This window comes from Parasteatoda tepidariorum, chromosome 6 (assembly GCF_043381705.1).
Source record: "Parasteatoda tepidariorum isolate YZ-2023 chromosome 6, CAS_Ptep_4.0, whole genome shotgun sequence".
Classification (NCBI taxonomy): Eukaryota; Metazoa; Arthropoda; class Arachnida; order Araneae; family Theridiidae; genus Parasteatoda; species Parasteatoda tepidariorum.
The window spans coordinates 55717582-55734639 of NC_092209.1; the positions used below are offsets into that span (position 1 = coordinate 55717582).

At 28.0% G+C, this 17058-nt stretch overlaps 1 protein-coding gene across 2 annotated transcripts; it reads left to right on the top strand.

Moving 5' to 3' along the window:
- Positions 1-48: 48 nt before the first annotated feature.
- LOC107449191 (arrestin domain-containing protein 3) lies at positions 49-15170 on the top strand. 2 transcript variants are annotated; one of them, XM_043052637.2, is made up of 8 exons: positions 49-261; positions 4164-4236; positions 5327-5474; positions 5880-5982; positions 7257-7513; positions 9857-10052; positions 11695-11840; positions 14777-15170. In XM_043052637.2, the coding sequence occupies exons 1-8, from the start codon at positions 222-224 to the stop codon at positions 14822-14824; spliced, it is 1011 nt and encodes a 336-aa protein (XP_042908571.1). In that variant the 5' UTR covers positions 49-221; the 3' UTR covers positions 14825-15170. The 2 variants fall into 2 exon arrangements, with proteins under 2 accessions (XP_042908571.1, XP_015920144.1); XM_016064658.3 differs by having other exon boundaries at positions 54-480.
- The last annotated feature ends 1888 nt before the right edge of the window (positions 15171-17058 follow it).

The following is a 17058-nucleotide window of genomic DNA, read 5'->3' on the forward strand; positions in this document are numbered from 1 at the left end:
TGAGATATTTCGTCATCAGATAAAAATAGAATAAGCATGCAACCGTAACTGATAATAAAATGTAAACATGGTTAAGGTTTCGTTGTTGTTTTTTTTTCACCAAAGGTTATTTCGGCATATAATTACTTTCTGAATCATGATACTATTATATTTAGTGACTTAAATATTTTACTTACTATAAATATGCTATCTTTTATTAAAGTATAATATTTATTTGCACAATGGGAAAACTAAGAGTTTTTGAAATCGTCTTTGACAATGGTAAATCTGTTTATAATCCATCTGAACTTGTTAATGGCAAATGTATTGTGGATTTACGTGGTGACATGAAAATGAAAACTCTCAGAATTCTAATGAGAGGTGTAGCAAAAGTCCACTGGACAGAATCAAGAAGCACAGGCAATCGACTTGGTGCGTACACTGAACATTATAACGCAGAAATCGAATATTTCGTGAAGAGACAAGTGCTCTTTGGCTCTGGTAAAAGAAATTTTTCGTATTAGACCTATGTAATGACAGTTAATCTCTGATTCAAAGTAGTGAACAATTTGGTGTAACGTCTATTTACGTCTTATGTTATTAATATTAAAAAATATTTTACCGTTCTCTAACAAAAATTTCGAAATAACAAACAAAAACTAGAAGTTTTTTGACAAAAATTAGAAATAAAATTCATTACATTTTTGGGAGATATTACCATATCGGTACCTGCTCATACTAACTACAATCTCCAAAACACCAATTGGTTTAATAACTTGTTAAAATTTAAAGAAGAAATTATGTTATAGTTAGCAAAAGGGTGGCCACAATTTATTCCCTTTCATTTACTCCACAGGTTTATTTCCGTATCATCATCTATCGAGCCAATTGCAATGGTGCCAAATAGATTTTGAACTTGAAATTTTTTAAGAAAATATCTTGTAGAGGTGTACCCGCTGTTGGCTACAAGTTATACCCTTCGGGTTAGTCATTTTCAACCCCTTCTGTGATGTGTTTTTTTTTTAGTTTCTTGGAAGCCACTTTTCGTGAGTTACCAAGACTTAGTGGTTCCTACTGCCTCAGATCATGGCCATTTTCCCTGGTCTTCTTTTGAGGGAACGTTCTGATTTGAGAATCTTTTTTATTCTTTCTTATATGTATTTATTCTCATTGGTGTGCGTGTTCCTGCCAAGTGAAACTGCCTGGTTCTGGTGTTAGAGAAAAAAATTTTATAATGATGTCTATAAGTTTACCCTACTCAATGATCCATTGCTATTAATCCACTGTTCAGTATTTACGAAGATTTCATGCCCATTTCTGCTCAAGCAATGACAGTGTCGCCTTCCCTCTTGAAGCTAAATCTTAATAGTAATCTATTAAAACATTTAATTTATGTTGGGAAAGTGGAAATATCTAGAACATGGACTGCTAGCATTATCCCCATTTCAAAATCATGGCAACATTGTCGCAGAACGTTATAGAGCTCTTGCAAAAATATTTTTCTTTTGAAAAGTGAAAAAAAAATTTCATTTATTTTCTACAGAAATTTACACGTAATATTAGAATCATGCATTTATATAATAACTTTTTGACACGCTCAATTTACACTGTAGTATCATAAATTGGTGTATTTTCGGCAGTTATTGATATTGATTTTCACCTGAATTATATTTCAAACAACATGGAAAATTTGAATCGGGCATTTGAGTATTTGCTTTTAAGGAGGCTGTAATTCTATCGAATTTTTGGCACTTATTGCTGTTGATTTCACCATAGTTTTTAAATCCGATATTTTTTATTACAACAACTAATCTCAAAACGAAACGCACATTTGAAGAGTCCCATTAGCGTGATTTCGTTGTTGATCTTTTTTCGGCAATTATTGTTTGGGATTTCATGATTTTCTTTATTGCGATGATTATTGGCAAAATGCAAGGAAGGAAATAATTTTTCCGAGAAAATCACCTATTACTTTAGAATCAAAAATTATTACATATTTATTTTAAAAAAGTTATGTTTTTTTTTGTAAACACAGTGCTTTTGTTATTTTTAACTAGTAGCATACATGGTTGTTATTATTAAGAGCATCATGCAGAAAGATATTAGTACTAGAGAGTTTTGTGGTCGATAGCTCAAAAAGATTCTGGAATGGAACTAAACTGTAGGTTTAGTGATTTAAAGTTACTCCATAATTTACATATTTGTAATTGTAAAATAACCATAAGTGTATATAATTTTACACATAATAGTGCTGAGAGTTATGTTTGTCTATATACTTTTGTCAGTGTCGAATCATCAAAAGTACTTTTTAGATATATCTTCTGCAATATTTTTCTATTTCAGAATTTACAGAGTGAATGTGCAACTTTATCTTCATAAAAATCAGATGTGTCTGCAAGCTTAATGCTGTCAGACAGAGATTATTGTAAAAATTCAGCTTAAGAGTGCACTATGCCATGTGAGAAATCCTTTACACCGAATTATCTTTTACCTCCATAAATAATTTAATAAAGTAAATTCAGTCATATTTGGAGTAAACCATAAAGTTTAAAATTCTAAAAAAAAGATTAAAAATATCGAAATGCAAACAAATTATAATAGGATTTCGTTGTGCTGTTAAGTTCCCCTCCAATAATTTTTTTTCATTTTGATATTTTGAAAATATTTTTTCAAAATTTAGTACTTTATAGCTTACTCTAGATATGTCTGAAATCACTGTTCTCTGAACTTTAAATATTAATACTTCAATCAGTGTTTTCACTACAACGCGAGAATCTCGCATGTTTTTTTCTTTTCTCGCATTAAAAAATGATTACCGCGAAAAATTTGCGCATTCTATAAATCAATTTCAAAATTCGCGAATTTCTCACATTTTGGAAAAAGCTTCGAATTACGCCAATTAGAATAAAATCCATTTCACTTTTCTTCCTGGATCTTTCATTATTTTCAACATTTGCCCCGTTATCTAGCTTCCCTATTTACCAGTATTGTTCAGAACTTTTTCGAACAACAGAACACAACCCTTCCGAACCACGGAACCCCTTTCAGAACACATTTCTCTGCAACCACGTGTTTACTGCAGGTAAGGTTTTTTCATGTAAGACGTTCAAATTTTTTATGCACTAATGTAAGATGGACAAATACCTAGTAAAGGCAAAATCTTCTATGATGATGCAGCAAGAATATTCAATGCTTTAAAAAATAGAAGACGTTAAAAATGTATTATAATGAAAGAAATTTTTTTTTTCAAGTCTATTTGTATTTTTTCAGTTTTTAGAAATCTTACTTAACTTTCTGAAATCTCACCCTGTTTTTGAGAAAGGGTGAGAAATTCTCACCCATTTTTTTTCTATGATGAAAACACTGCTTCAATGGAGGTAAAAACAGAATTTGCCATGAAAAGATTTATTGAGGTAAAGTCTTAATGAAACATACATGTTTAGTAAAATTTGCAAAAATAGGTTCCTTAAAATTATACATTAAAGACTTTGTTATTAATTTTATGCAATAATGCTTATAATATGGAATATATCCTTAGATATGGAGATTTATGCCTGAAATCAAATAGCTAATTTTTCTTTTCTTTTTTTTTACTTTTTGTTCTTAGTAGTTTTAATTAGTCTTAATTCAGGCTATTAATTTTTAAGAGACAAGTTTGAGAGTTATTGAAAAGAACTCTTTGTTTTCTTTTCAAAAAATTAAAAGAAGCCTTAGATATTAAAAAAATAATAATCTACATCAGTTTTAATAATCTATAGCGCCCGCTGCCGTGCTCGAGAGTTTCTGCTACGTATGCATAGGGAATATTCTTTGTCAATATCGTAAGTTAATTCGATAAATTTGTGATACGCTTCTTTCCTTACTTAAATGCTTATAACTTGTGCAGTACTACTTATATAAAAGTGTTTTTTAGCGTATCACAAATTTACATCGTAGTAGACAATTATTAATATTGTTTCATCAAGGGTAAGTTAGATCCTAACAACCTATTAAACATCTGACCAGTATACAATCAAGGTTGGCTATAAAGTATTAAAAAAATAAAAACACTTTTGTAATCTGTCTATCTTGTGTGTTGATTGCTAAACTAATTCTGCTCTGTTAAAATATTCTAAGTTCATATCAGTTTTATGTCATTTTTATATATTGATTATAATAAATTTCTATGTTTCTATTATCTCTAGAAACTGGAGATGGGCGTGAAGTTCTAACTGAAGGTCGACATGAATTTCATTTCTCCTTTCAGCTTCCATCTGGGTACGAATAAGTTTTCTTTTTCTGAATGTTTTTATGTATTAGAATATTTCCATGTCTTGAGACAGGTAATTATAGCATATAGTTTGTAATGAACATAAAGGGTACATACTTATTCGTTTCAAGGACCCTTAAACTTTGTATCCAATGCAGGGTCAAATATTGCTATAACCTAATATTATAATTTTTTAATTTATTTTGTGAAATACAAACAAATCTAGTGAAAAATTAACTAAAGTTTAAGTTTATATATACGCTATAGTTTATATAATTAACTGGCATGAGATTTGTCCAACTTCTGGCAACATTTCAACTTTCTAAACATTCGAGGAATTTTTAATATTTCTGCATTATTTTGTTGTTTTGCTTTATTATTATTTTGCTCTCTATAATCATGATTTTTATATAAAACTTAACAGTTTGTTGGACTGTCGTAATTGTGTAGTAATTTTAGTGCTTTCTTTTTGTGCAAAATAGTTTCACACGCTTTTTTTTTTTTCTTGATTTGAGTTGATAGATATTCTCAGGCTTTTTATTCTTTATCCACTTTCATGTCTGTATTAATGGTATTTATTATGCTAGTGTTAAATTATTACTTATGCTTATAATTTAATAGGTTTATTGTTTCATTTCATTAATTAAGTGTATTATAATACAATTAAAGTTCTTTGTAATGCAAACCTTGATAGATGAGTCTTTGCATTCCGTAGGATTTTGTGTTGTAGAGTACATTTCACACATCACTAAACCTACCAACTATAAACATGGCAATGCAAATATATTATAAAGATCACTGTTTATGAGGAATTGTGATTTATAGAATTGTGTTATCTGGATCTTCTACTTTATGACTTGGGCCATAAAGTAGTCAGGGATTAGGGAACAGATTAGGGAATAAATATCTATTTGCCAAGTCTAAATAAAATTCAACTATTTAAAAATTTTATTCATCGCAGTAAGAGGTAAAATATCAGTTTTTTTTTTGTTTAGAAATTTTCTCATTTCATTACTTTAGACTTGCAAATTAAATGTACATTTATGTACTTATTACATTAGACTTGCAAAATAAAATCTTAATTACATGAAATTTCAGAGGGATTTCTACATCCTTTGAAGGAAAATATGGCAGTATACGATACTGGCTGAAAGCAGAGATGGAAAAGCCTTGGACTTTTAACCACAAAGCCAAGAAAGCTTTTACTGTTATTTGTCCAATTGATATTAATCGAAATGAATATTTGGTAAGTTTTTTTTAGCTGATTCTGCATCAAATAATTAAATAAATGTCTAATTTTGTAAAAAAAAAAATATTTATTATTTATTTTGAAAAAAAAAAGAAAATATTTTTAAGTCTCTGAGAACGAGATAGAACGATCTATAAAAATGAGAGCTCCATAATTTTTTTTATTTACTGCTTAATTAGATAAATAGTTATCAATATTTAATTTTAAATTTACATTTTCTTATAGAACTCTTTTTCTTGTGTCTATTTGCTTGATAAATTTGTTGAAATTAATAGCTAAAGAAGAAAAGTTATGAGTTTTATTGAGATGCATGAAATTAATTTAAATGAAAAAAGTTAGTTTACTTTAATTTCAGTGCAGTTTTCTGATATTCTTAAATAAACATAGTCTTATATTTAACAGGTCCCAGTTGAAAACAACATGGAAAAAGTTTTGTGTTGTTGGTGTTGCACTTCAGGGCCAATTTCATTATATGCAAGAACAGATCGAAAAGGCTATTGTCCTGGTATTGTTGTTGTTTAAACTAGCTATACCTATTTTACATATTGGCCATTTTATTTTTACTATATGTACTCATTGCATTTTCTTTTCTTAGATATTACTTTTTGGTTGTAGTTTTCTTCTCTTTTTTTTATTGCTTTCTCCATGGCAATGCTCCTTGATCTTTTTTTTTTTTTTTTTTTTTGTTTNTTTTTTTTTTTTTTTTTTTTCTATGAGGATCCTTTAATCTTTTAACTAATCTCATTCATGTCTCCTTGCAAAACAATTTTATTGGGCATTGCTCTTCAGCTTACCATCAAATTTAATATGCACGTTGGATGTCATTGTCAATTTCCACCACATAAACTTGCAGTTACTGTTGTTGTGCCTGATTCCTGAAATGGTCTATCTAAATTATAACAAGTCCATAACTTTTAAAAAGTATAAGAAGAGGTTATGTTTTGAAAACGCTGCTAGTACTAGCTGAATTCAATTATCAAGCAATGCCTAAGGGATTTGTGATAGGTTTTAGAAGATAGATTCTGAGTAAAGACTTCTAAAATATAAGCCAATTGAGAAAACAGCCCTACACTTAGTGCATGGCTTAAAATCCTTTTCTCCCTGTTTTTGTTACCTCCAAAAATATGGTATTAAAACTTTTATTGCACTGACTTGTTTCATAAATTTGTTTTGAATGTAGACTAACTATTATGAATTGATCATTACCTTTTTTGGTACATACTTTTGTATAAAATAATTATTATTATCTCTGTAAAAATAATTTGATTTTATCATGTCTTGAAGTTTTCTTAATCTTATAAGTCTTAATTCTAGTATGCATTACACACTGAATTTGGCGATGTTTGAGAGGACTGACAGCCGAAATAACTTCAAGAATGTTAATGTAAATAAAGACTAACTTTCAATAAGGCGAATCAAAGTGTCCATGGAAAAAATTATATATTTTAAAACATAATAAATATGAAAAAGAAAAAAAAAACAGACACATTATACTCTGATAAACAGAGTAACAAATAGACAACAAAAAGTAGGAATACACCGTAACCATCTGCAACTGAAGCTTATGTACTCTAGTACTACAGATGAAAAAAGACGTCATGAGCTATGCATGATCACCCATTAGAAGTTGGCGACATTTTTCAAAATCATGCCAAGCGTGTAGCATACACTAGGATTTTACCTTTGCTAATAATTTTTTAAATTGATCTGTTTTGCTTTTTTATTTTAAGAATGAAATAATAACCTGTGCAAGCATTAAAAAATGTTATTGCTTTCCAGGTGAATCCATTGCCATAACTGCAGATTTTGAAAATCTTTCCAGTCGAACTATCATACCACATGCTACTCTTCACCAAACTCAGACTTTTTTGGCTGGTGGAAAGTCAAGAACTAGGCACAGCAAATATACCATAGTTACTGGTCTTGCTGTTCAGCCTGGTAGGACTACAAGTTGGGATGCTCAGCTATTAAAAATTCCTGCTGTTACTCCTTCAATTATCAACTGTTGCTTAATAAGGGTAGATTATGCTGTCAGAGTAAGAATACGTTATGAATATATTTTTTACTTTGATACATATACAGTGGAACCACAATTTTGCATTTTCTGTCCTACTAGCATTAAAAACGTGTGAAACAAGATAACGTAAAATCCCAGTGAAAAAAATTAAGTGTATTTTTCGAAAATTTACATTTACAGCATGCAATCCCGTAAACATGTAATGTATAATATTGAAAACATGTACTGTGTAACCTCGGAAACAAGTAGTGTGTAACCTCGGAAACAAGTAGTGTGTAATCTCTTAAACGTGTAATGTGTAATCTTTACATGTTTTTGGATTGAGATTTTTTATACTTTCAAACTCTAAATCAGTTGTGGGTATATCCTTCAATATTTTTCTCATCTTCATTGTTTTCATCACTGTTATAGGGAGCAGGTATTAAATGAGATATTAAAAGAATTGTAAAGTAATAGAATGTGTGTCGCAGTTGATATATGTGTTATCAACTTCGGAAGATCTTTAAACATGCAATTTTATTCTATTAAGGGCCATTGTTCCTATTGCATTCCAAGAAGCAATTAAGTAATCGCATGAAGCCTTATTATGCCCATTTATAATGCATTTGAGTTGACACTGTCCAACAATGTAGAAATCAAATTCAGGACTGCCAAAACATTTATTTTTGCTTTAGAAGCATCTTGTAAGTCATCGGAATAAAGAAAAAAATTATTGCCTAACTAAATGAGTACCTAACCATTTATTTAATGTAACATTCTTTAAATAATTGAATAATTGCAAAATTCAAAGGTTGAAGTTTGTATGAAAATATTCCACTTGCAAATTTAACAATTAAAGCTTCCCTATTTCCTTTCCCCTCTCGCAGACAAAAGGACAATAAGATAGAATAAAAAGAATGTGGAAAAACCTTCAAAAAGCTTATAAACAACTCAAATTTTTTTTAGTCAAGAAAGGAAGGTTTTGCTTAAGAAAAAATTATTTTGATTTGTTAAAAAACTGTATAAAACAGGATTTTCTTAATTAGACTAGCATAAAATCCGGGAATATTTAACATTATCCTTATTGGCAATTTTCAAAGCCCAGCAGAAAATGACATAGGAAGCTAGATAATGTACAAAACGAACAACGTAAAACTGGCTTCCACTGTATATGTTATATACTGAGATACATATGTACTAAAATATATACTTTTTTCGAATCCTAGAGATGGCTGCACCCGACTCTCACTAACCACAGTGCTGACATAAAACCTTCTTAATGGTTGACAATCCTGAGTTAGAATTTCCTTACCGTCTGGCTAACTTAGGAGATTTTTGTGGTTTTCTCTGTGTTATGCAAATGCGAGTCAGTTTCATTAAAAAGTCCTCCACCAAGGCAAAATTTCCCTAAAACCTTAATCTAGAATTTATTTTGTCTTGGATTGAGCTCAAAATTATAAGGCTACGTAGTCACAAACTTACAATTGGATCAGCTATTCAACGACGGTTATAAAATTAAATACCAAACCTGACCAAGTCACATAGTAGAAAAATGGCAATGAAATTATAAAACTTCTAGATATAAATTTTTAACATTATTACATATTTGACTTGATCATTTTTGACGTTGTACCTTCAAATTTCTTTAATTAGTAATAGACGTGCTATGTTTCGTTGCACTGATAATGAACTTCCAAAATTATTCAGTCATTCTGATATTGTCCATTTGAAATAATGGATAAGAAAAACAATAAATGCAGGTCAAATTAAGATGTTACACTTCTGTATGTGTATTTAAATCTTATGAAAAAACATGCCTTAAAACTAATTTTACTTTTTTAAATTATTCAAATATTAAATTTAAATTTACTAAATATTAAAGAAGAAAAAAATTTCATATTTTTTTATCATGATATGAATTATAAATTTTTTGCATTTTTAATCTCATTTATGTGTTGTTATTATTGTTTTTGTTTGTTTGTTCTTAAATTATTTCTTATCATTTCCAAAAATTATGGCTTGAAAATTATGCTTTCGATGCTTTCATATCAAATCTATAATTCATTGATTTTCAATAACTTTTTCAACAGTTACTAAACTTTTTTTTTAATATTCATTTTTTTTAATACTGATTGTTATGTTTCAAATTCAAATATTTATTCATTTAACAGCGGTTAGTGACAAAGTTTTTTCACTGTTTTCAGATTTACATGCTCTTGTTCTTTTGTTACTAATTAAGTGTGATGCTTGAAATATCTTAAATAATGTACCTAATCTTAAATGCACCTAATCTTAAACAAGTCTTTTACTTATAAGTTTTAAAAAAATACTAGTAACTGAAATTTGTAATGTCTTATATAAAATTATTTAACTTTTGTTTCAGATATCCCTTCAAATACCCGGTGCTTATAATTTAAGTATGGACTTGCCAGTTCTCATTGGAACCGTACCATTACGCCCTATCAACTACCGTCAAGTACCTCCATTATTAGATAATATCGGAGAACCTGGTGGTAACTTGTACTATCAGCCTGCTCCACCATACAGTGAAATTGACTTGTCAATGATTCCAAGTGAACGTATGTTTTTTTTCTTTCTGTTGATCTATTTCATGTCAATTCAGGCAGATGGTGACTTTTTTTTTCTTTGGAACAGCGTGCATAGCGTTATTAAAAAGTGTTTAAAGGTGCTTATTTTTTATTTTCGTTTTTTTAAAGCCCTTAAAGGTGCTTTTTTTATTGGGTGTTTTTAAAAAGTGTCTAATTTTCCTTTTTCAGGATTATTTTTTCTTTACCATATCGATTTTTCGCCACATATTATGCAAAAGTGTGATTTTCACATTGTTCTATTCAGCGTTTTCACAATTCATTCAAACACGATGCATTTCGGCATACCGTTGTTCCGTAGCATATGAAAGCGCCAATCATTTTGCGTGTTTGATGAAAAACTTACGGGTCCGCACTTGCCTATACTGAGCTGGATTCAGTGGGGCTTATTCTTGCACTGTTATGTGCAACTCTGCTGCATTTTGCAAGAGATTCTTATTCATTTCTGAAATCAAACTGAAAAATATCTTTTAATGATGGCTAATGTAATCAAGAAAGGAATCCTTTGTCAAAAACTAGTTATTTTATCATGATCATGTAAAGTCTTTAAAAATTATTTTGTATTTTGTTATGTATATAGTGCTTAAAAAAATTTTAATGCTTAAAAATTACTTAAAAGGTGCTTATTTTTAAGATTTGGCTATGCACCCTGTTGGAAAAAATTTAAGGTTGTTTCTGCAACTAAAGGCAAGAATTATTCTAGAAGGGTTTTGTGAATAATTAAACCATTTTTATGATTTAGCAGTTTAGACTTTATCCATTTTATTCACAGAAAATTGGCTAATGTGTCAATGCTATTTATCAATATCTTTTAAGAAATTAAAGAAAAAAAACTGTATCCTTAATTACTTACATTATTAATTAGGAAAAAAAAAATTTTGGTATAATTTTTTTTTTGATGAATTTCCCAATTTGTTTTTATCTATATTTTTTTATAAGTGAATGAGTTTAATAAAATGTGTGCAATTGATAGTGTTTCTTTTACATTTTAAATGCATATATTTTTTTTGTTTAGTTTATAGTGCTGCATCCTAAAAAAAACTCTTTTGGGATATTAAAAAGTAGTAATAGCCTGAAATTTATTTGAAGAATGCTAAGTTGGTTACCTGACATGGTCTGCTTGAATTGAAAAATAATAGCTATCCACGCCTTTGTAACATTTACACATAAATATTGTTGTAATAATTAGATTTAAAACTTCAACGAAAGTAGCTTTATAAAGCTTTTATTATTTTTTTAGGTAGATTTTAAATTCACTCAAAATATAATTAAGTACAAAAAATATTTTTAGAATATCTAATGTAAATTTGTTTGCCATAATTAAATCTGAGCTATTTTAATTGCAGCTATTTCATTTATAATAATGTTTGAATTTGTAATAATGTTAACATTTTAAGCTATTGAATATTCTGCTTCATTCTTTCAACTATAGATTAATAATTCAACACTTAAGCTGTCAGTCGTTATGTGATGAGAAATAAATGTTGCATATTTTTACTATTTAATGTACTAAGTTTACTTAAAAATCATAATTTTTTTCTTTTGCAAGTAAGATTAGTGAGGACAATGAACTTGCAAAAAGATGTATTTTAGTAAATTTGTATTTCGTTAACAGCACCACCTACCTATGCAGAGTGTATCGAAGGTTCTGTGGACATTGCAGATGATGATGACGACAATATTGTTGGGGACACACGTTTTACACCCATGTATGCGTATGTTCACAGTTTTCATCATCAACCTCCTCCTGCATACTCAGAGGTTTGAGTTCTTTTTATTTCACATTCTATATTAAATTGCCACTTTACAAATCTTGACGGAAATACTATTTTCAATATTTAATATACAGAGATATTTTTATGTAGTTTGTATATCAATGTGTAGTGCATTCTTCAGATCAGGGTTGCCATGGGTAAGGGAGAACAGGGAATACCTGGAATTGTCAGGGAATTTTATTTTTACTCCAAAAATCAGGGAAGGTTGCAATTTTTTGACAAAAACCTGAAACATACTTGGAAAATAAGCAATTTTTTGACATTCTTATAACATACTTGAAAAATAACCAGTCTTAAAATTATCAGTCAGTTACTAAGATTCGAGTTAAATAATGCTTGCATCTATTACAATTATTTTTTATAAAAATTTCACATTTTAGTCAAACTAAAATGTTCCCATCCTTATTTAATATTTTTTTTACACAGAAAATCTAATATTTCACAAAACAAATAAAAGTATCAAAGTTTTCTGATGAAAATGTGGTCTCAATTTTCATTGAAGTTTACCTGGAAAAGTCAGGGAATTTTTCTTCGCAAATCGAGTGGGAACCCTGTCAGATAATTTTAATTTAAAAAAAATTTGATTTTGCAGTTAGATTTATTTCTAAATTTCATAGTTGCTTAATTTTTATATTAAATTCTGTACTTTACAATTCTTCCTTTGATTATATCAATCCACTTGTTTATTTGAAAATTAGTTCTCTTACCATTTATTTTAAGTGATTAAATTTGAGTGATATATATCTTTCAAACTCATTCTGACATGCTTTACAATGGAAATAAGTACTTCTTCAGAGATTTTATTAGTAAGAGCTTGATGAAAAGAAAATTGCTTTTTTTAAAGCTTCACTTTTTTTTTAAACTTTTTTTTAAACTAATCAGTAAAATTTAATTCAAAATGTGTAAATTTACAAATTTTGATAAAATTCAGTAAAAAAATTAACCAAGGAATAGTAAAACAATATTGAATTCCATCAGAAAGAAATTTTTTTACCATTTTACTTTCCTCCTCTCATGAAAAATACATATATTAACTCTTTTTATTATTAAGTAAGTATTAGTTATTAAATTAAAATTGATGTTTTGGGTGAAATTATTATGTAGCAGTCATTAAAAGAGTGTATTTAAAAATTAATCATTTCTTGTACAATATAAAAAATTGTTGGAGAAACGAATTTTTGGTGATGTTTACCCCACTTATAAAATTTATCGAATGGAAAGACTTGGTATAAATTCAATTGCTAATTGCATGGTAGAATGTCATTTTGGTTTTAAAATAATAAAAAAATCATGCGTGAAATGTAAGAAAATAACATATGTTATTTTGTTCTCGTTTAAAGTAATAACTAGTTTGAAAGAATAAAACTTATAGCTTAACTCTTAATTTATGAGTAGTTGTTTATAAAACCTATTAAAAAGCCTCACCGAATGTTTAATTAGTTGTTATAGCTACAAATAAGGAAGTAAATATTCATTATTTAATTTGAAGTTGAGTTTTGCATCCTGAAATTTTTAGAGTAAATTATTTTGTGTAATGTTGTGATTATTCTTTATACTGATTTATTTATTTGTTTATTTAGTTATTTTTAAGAGGCTAACTTAAAATATTATAACTTGTGGTAGTTATTAATTTAAATTACAAATAAATTTAAAAAAATTATAAATTTTTTTTTTTTTTTTTTGATAATTTGCTTTTTATTAACAAATTTAGATTCAGAAGGTCAAATTAGTTTGTGGTAATTGCAATAAAAAAAATGTAGCTATAACAGTTATATCAGATGAGAGATCAGAAATTTATCATCTACAATTTTATTTTTATTTATTTTATCAGCATTTCATTATCTAATTATTTATTGTTCAACTCAGCCAAATTTAGCATCACAACCTTATTGAACTATTTTATTCAAATGTAGGTTAATGATAAAAAGATTTTGTTTTATTATTTATTTAATAATTGTTACAAGAAGTTTTGTATGATTACATCTGCAACTTTTTACATCTAGTTAAACTACTTCTTTGACTATTAGTGTTAATCTTTGACTATTAGTGTGATGTGCCTAAAAATAACCACAGTGTGGTCACCAATAATGTGTCACAGCATGACCACCGTAATGTGCTTAAAAATAACCACATGTTATGAGGAGCATACTCTGTTGCTCTCATACTCTGCCACAAAAAGACTGCAAAGTTTCATGATCTGGAGGTCCACAATAACTTTACTTAAATTAGTAAATTAGACAGAACATCTCCCAACAGAAATCAGCATTGAAGTATGAGTAATAGTTTTATTTAAGCCCTTTCTAATTTGTATTAAATCAACAAAGTCTATCAAAAATATACTGTTAAGAATATCTCAAAATTTGAAATAAATGCAAATTCTAACTTACGACATTAACTGGCTCTGTGTTCATTAGCTTCAATTCCTGGTGTCAAACTGCGCAATGATCCAAACACGTGTAATCAAAGAAACCCCAAAAGTAAATACATGAAAAAATTTGGTTAGAAATGTCCATTGATAGGCACATTCGAAGTCGTTGAATGCCGAATCATTATAGTTGTTTAACCTTCTTTAGAATATGGAACACCAAAAAAAAAAATTCATATGCTTCTATTTTTCTTTAAATATGTTGTTTAAAGCTTCACAAATCATTTGCTATTCGGGAATCACTTTTGTATTTGGAGATTAAGGCTTACTGATTGTTGTAATTTAGAAACATTTAATTGGAATTTGTATTAATTCCGCATAAATGTTATTATTTCGCTTATTTTCTTAATTTTTCTATCAAATTTTGGAATTCAAAAAATATATTAATAATTATCACTATTTAACATCAAAACAACTTTTAATTAATAATAAATTAATAAAAATTAATTATAATATATTTAATAATTAATTAATATTTTTTTTTGCTTTTATTTTAGGTTGACCCGCACAGTGAACAGCCGTTTTCTAATGTCGGAATTAGGTGAAAGCAACTTTTTCCATTTATTTTATTCTCAAGCCAAATGACCAAGTCATAATTCACTTCTTTAAATAAAAGTGAATTGATTTACATTTTTAAAGTTAAATTGCACAACCAAGTTGGCTGCTAGCTCTACGCCCTGTTTGGATCATGCATTTGAAACACAGTGTAGTTGTATACGTGTAATGGCATTGTTTTGATGTAAATCTCAACTGAACAGCGATCGCTTTAATAACAGAATATTTAACATCGGAAAATGAACAAGTTGTATTTTTTTTTAATTCTTTTAGTCTGTTTTACATTCTTTGAATAACGCATAGTGTGTTCTTTGATTTTATTGCTTGTGCTATTTATTATTATTTTTTTAATTAGATCTGTATTATTGTTTCTAGTTTGAAATAATTTTTTTCTTTTTTTTTTTTTTTTTTTTTTTTTTAATTTCAAACTGAACTTGTGGTCTTTTNTTTTTTTTTTTTTTTTTTTTTTTTTTTTTTTTTTCTTTTTATTTAATTTCAAACAAGGTGTGATAGTATTATGTTAGAATTTCTTTTTATATATTTTGAGGTAGATTCTTGCCATATTTAATTTTAATCATTGTTATTTTATTTAAAACAAGAAGAAAAAAATTGGTTCTGGCAGATCTTACAAGCTATATTTTAAAAAAATAAACATCGAAAAAAAAGTATGCATTAAAGAAAAGACATTACCTACAGCTTTCTAAAAATGTCCAAATGCCTAAAAATGTCCGTTCTAAAAATGTAAAATGTCTATCAAGCAAGACTATCATTTTTTATACAAAATTTTTTTACATTTGAATGTTCCATCTCCACGTAAAACAATATGGTAAATTTAATTAAATTTTGATGTAATAATATTTACAGATCTTTAAAAATATTAAATATATGTTTTAAGTGATTTTGACATAATAAGCTTTTTCCTATTTATTACAACGGAAGAACTCAAATATCCAGTCGATTTTGCAACATAAAATAAATTTCTTACTATTTTATTGTGTTAGCATATAAAAATTTTAGAATAGGATATTTTTATTGTCCATAAAATACTAAAATTTTATTATACTGATAACTGCGAATTTAAGTTTCCAATATTTTCTGAATGCAATATTTTCCATTTATAATTGCTATAAAATATTTTTATAATATTTTTGAATTCATAACTCTGGTATGTAATTCAGTGAAGCTTCAGATAAGAGGACACTCTTGGGACCGAAAAAAGCCTGTTTATGGGGTGAGTACTCTAATAATGAAAGCTAATACCATAAATAGTTTTTAGAAAAATTGCAATAATATAGAAATAATTAAATAATCTATAATAACTATGTTCATTGATATTTACCCACTTGAAAAGAAAGATGTGATAGAAGTTTGTTTTAAGTGACTGCAACTTATCATATATTCATGATAAACTTTTAAATCATTTCGCCAATTGCATTTTTCTGATTAGGTAAGCATCACTTTTTCAGTTAGCATCAATTAGGTGTCAGCTTCTTTATTATCACTCTAGTCTCCATTATTTGCAACTATTTCAACAGTTTTGTCAATATTTAAATCAATCTTTTGACTTTCAATATTCTCATCAAGATATACAAAATTATCTCCTTTGATAACACTTTCTCAAGTTAAGTGTATCAAATTTATTTATTTGGAAATCGTGTAATATCTCCTTGAATGTAAACCTCCTATGATGCAAGTAAGAAAAGAATAGGGGAAAAACTTATCTGTAATGCAACAAGACGTATGGAGTTGTTTTATTCACTAGCTATCATTTGTCAATTGTCTAATAAAATGTTGATTTATATGTCACCTCAAGGACTACATTTTTGCTTTGTTTTTTAACCCAACTGCATTAAGTATGGGTGTTTAAAAAAAAAATTTTTAAATAAATAAATTTTCAGTGGGGAAGGAAAATTGGGAATCTATAGTGTGTCATTTCAACATGTGTGGTCTCATAACCTGTGTTGTGTTGATGAAAAAATCAATGCTGTCCGAAAGATTTCACTGGAACTTTATCACTTTCTCTCTTTTCTTTGTGAGGGGAAAGGAAGATAATTAATTCTTTAGTAGTAAAATGGCTAAACAATATTTTTTTAGTTATGGTTAAAGCAAAAACGTTTACTTACTTTAAAAAATGATGGAAAAAGAGGTTATTTTTGAGATTGAAAATAACATTTTGATGTATAAATGACTGTCAGCATCAGTTTTGAGAAGTTTCTGCTTTGCA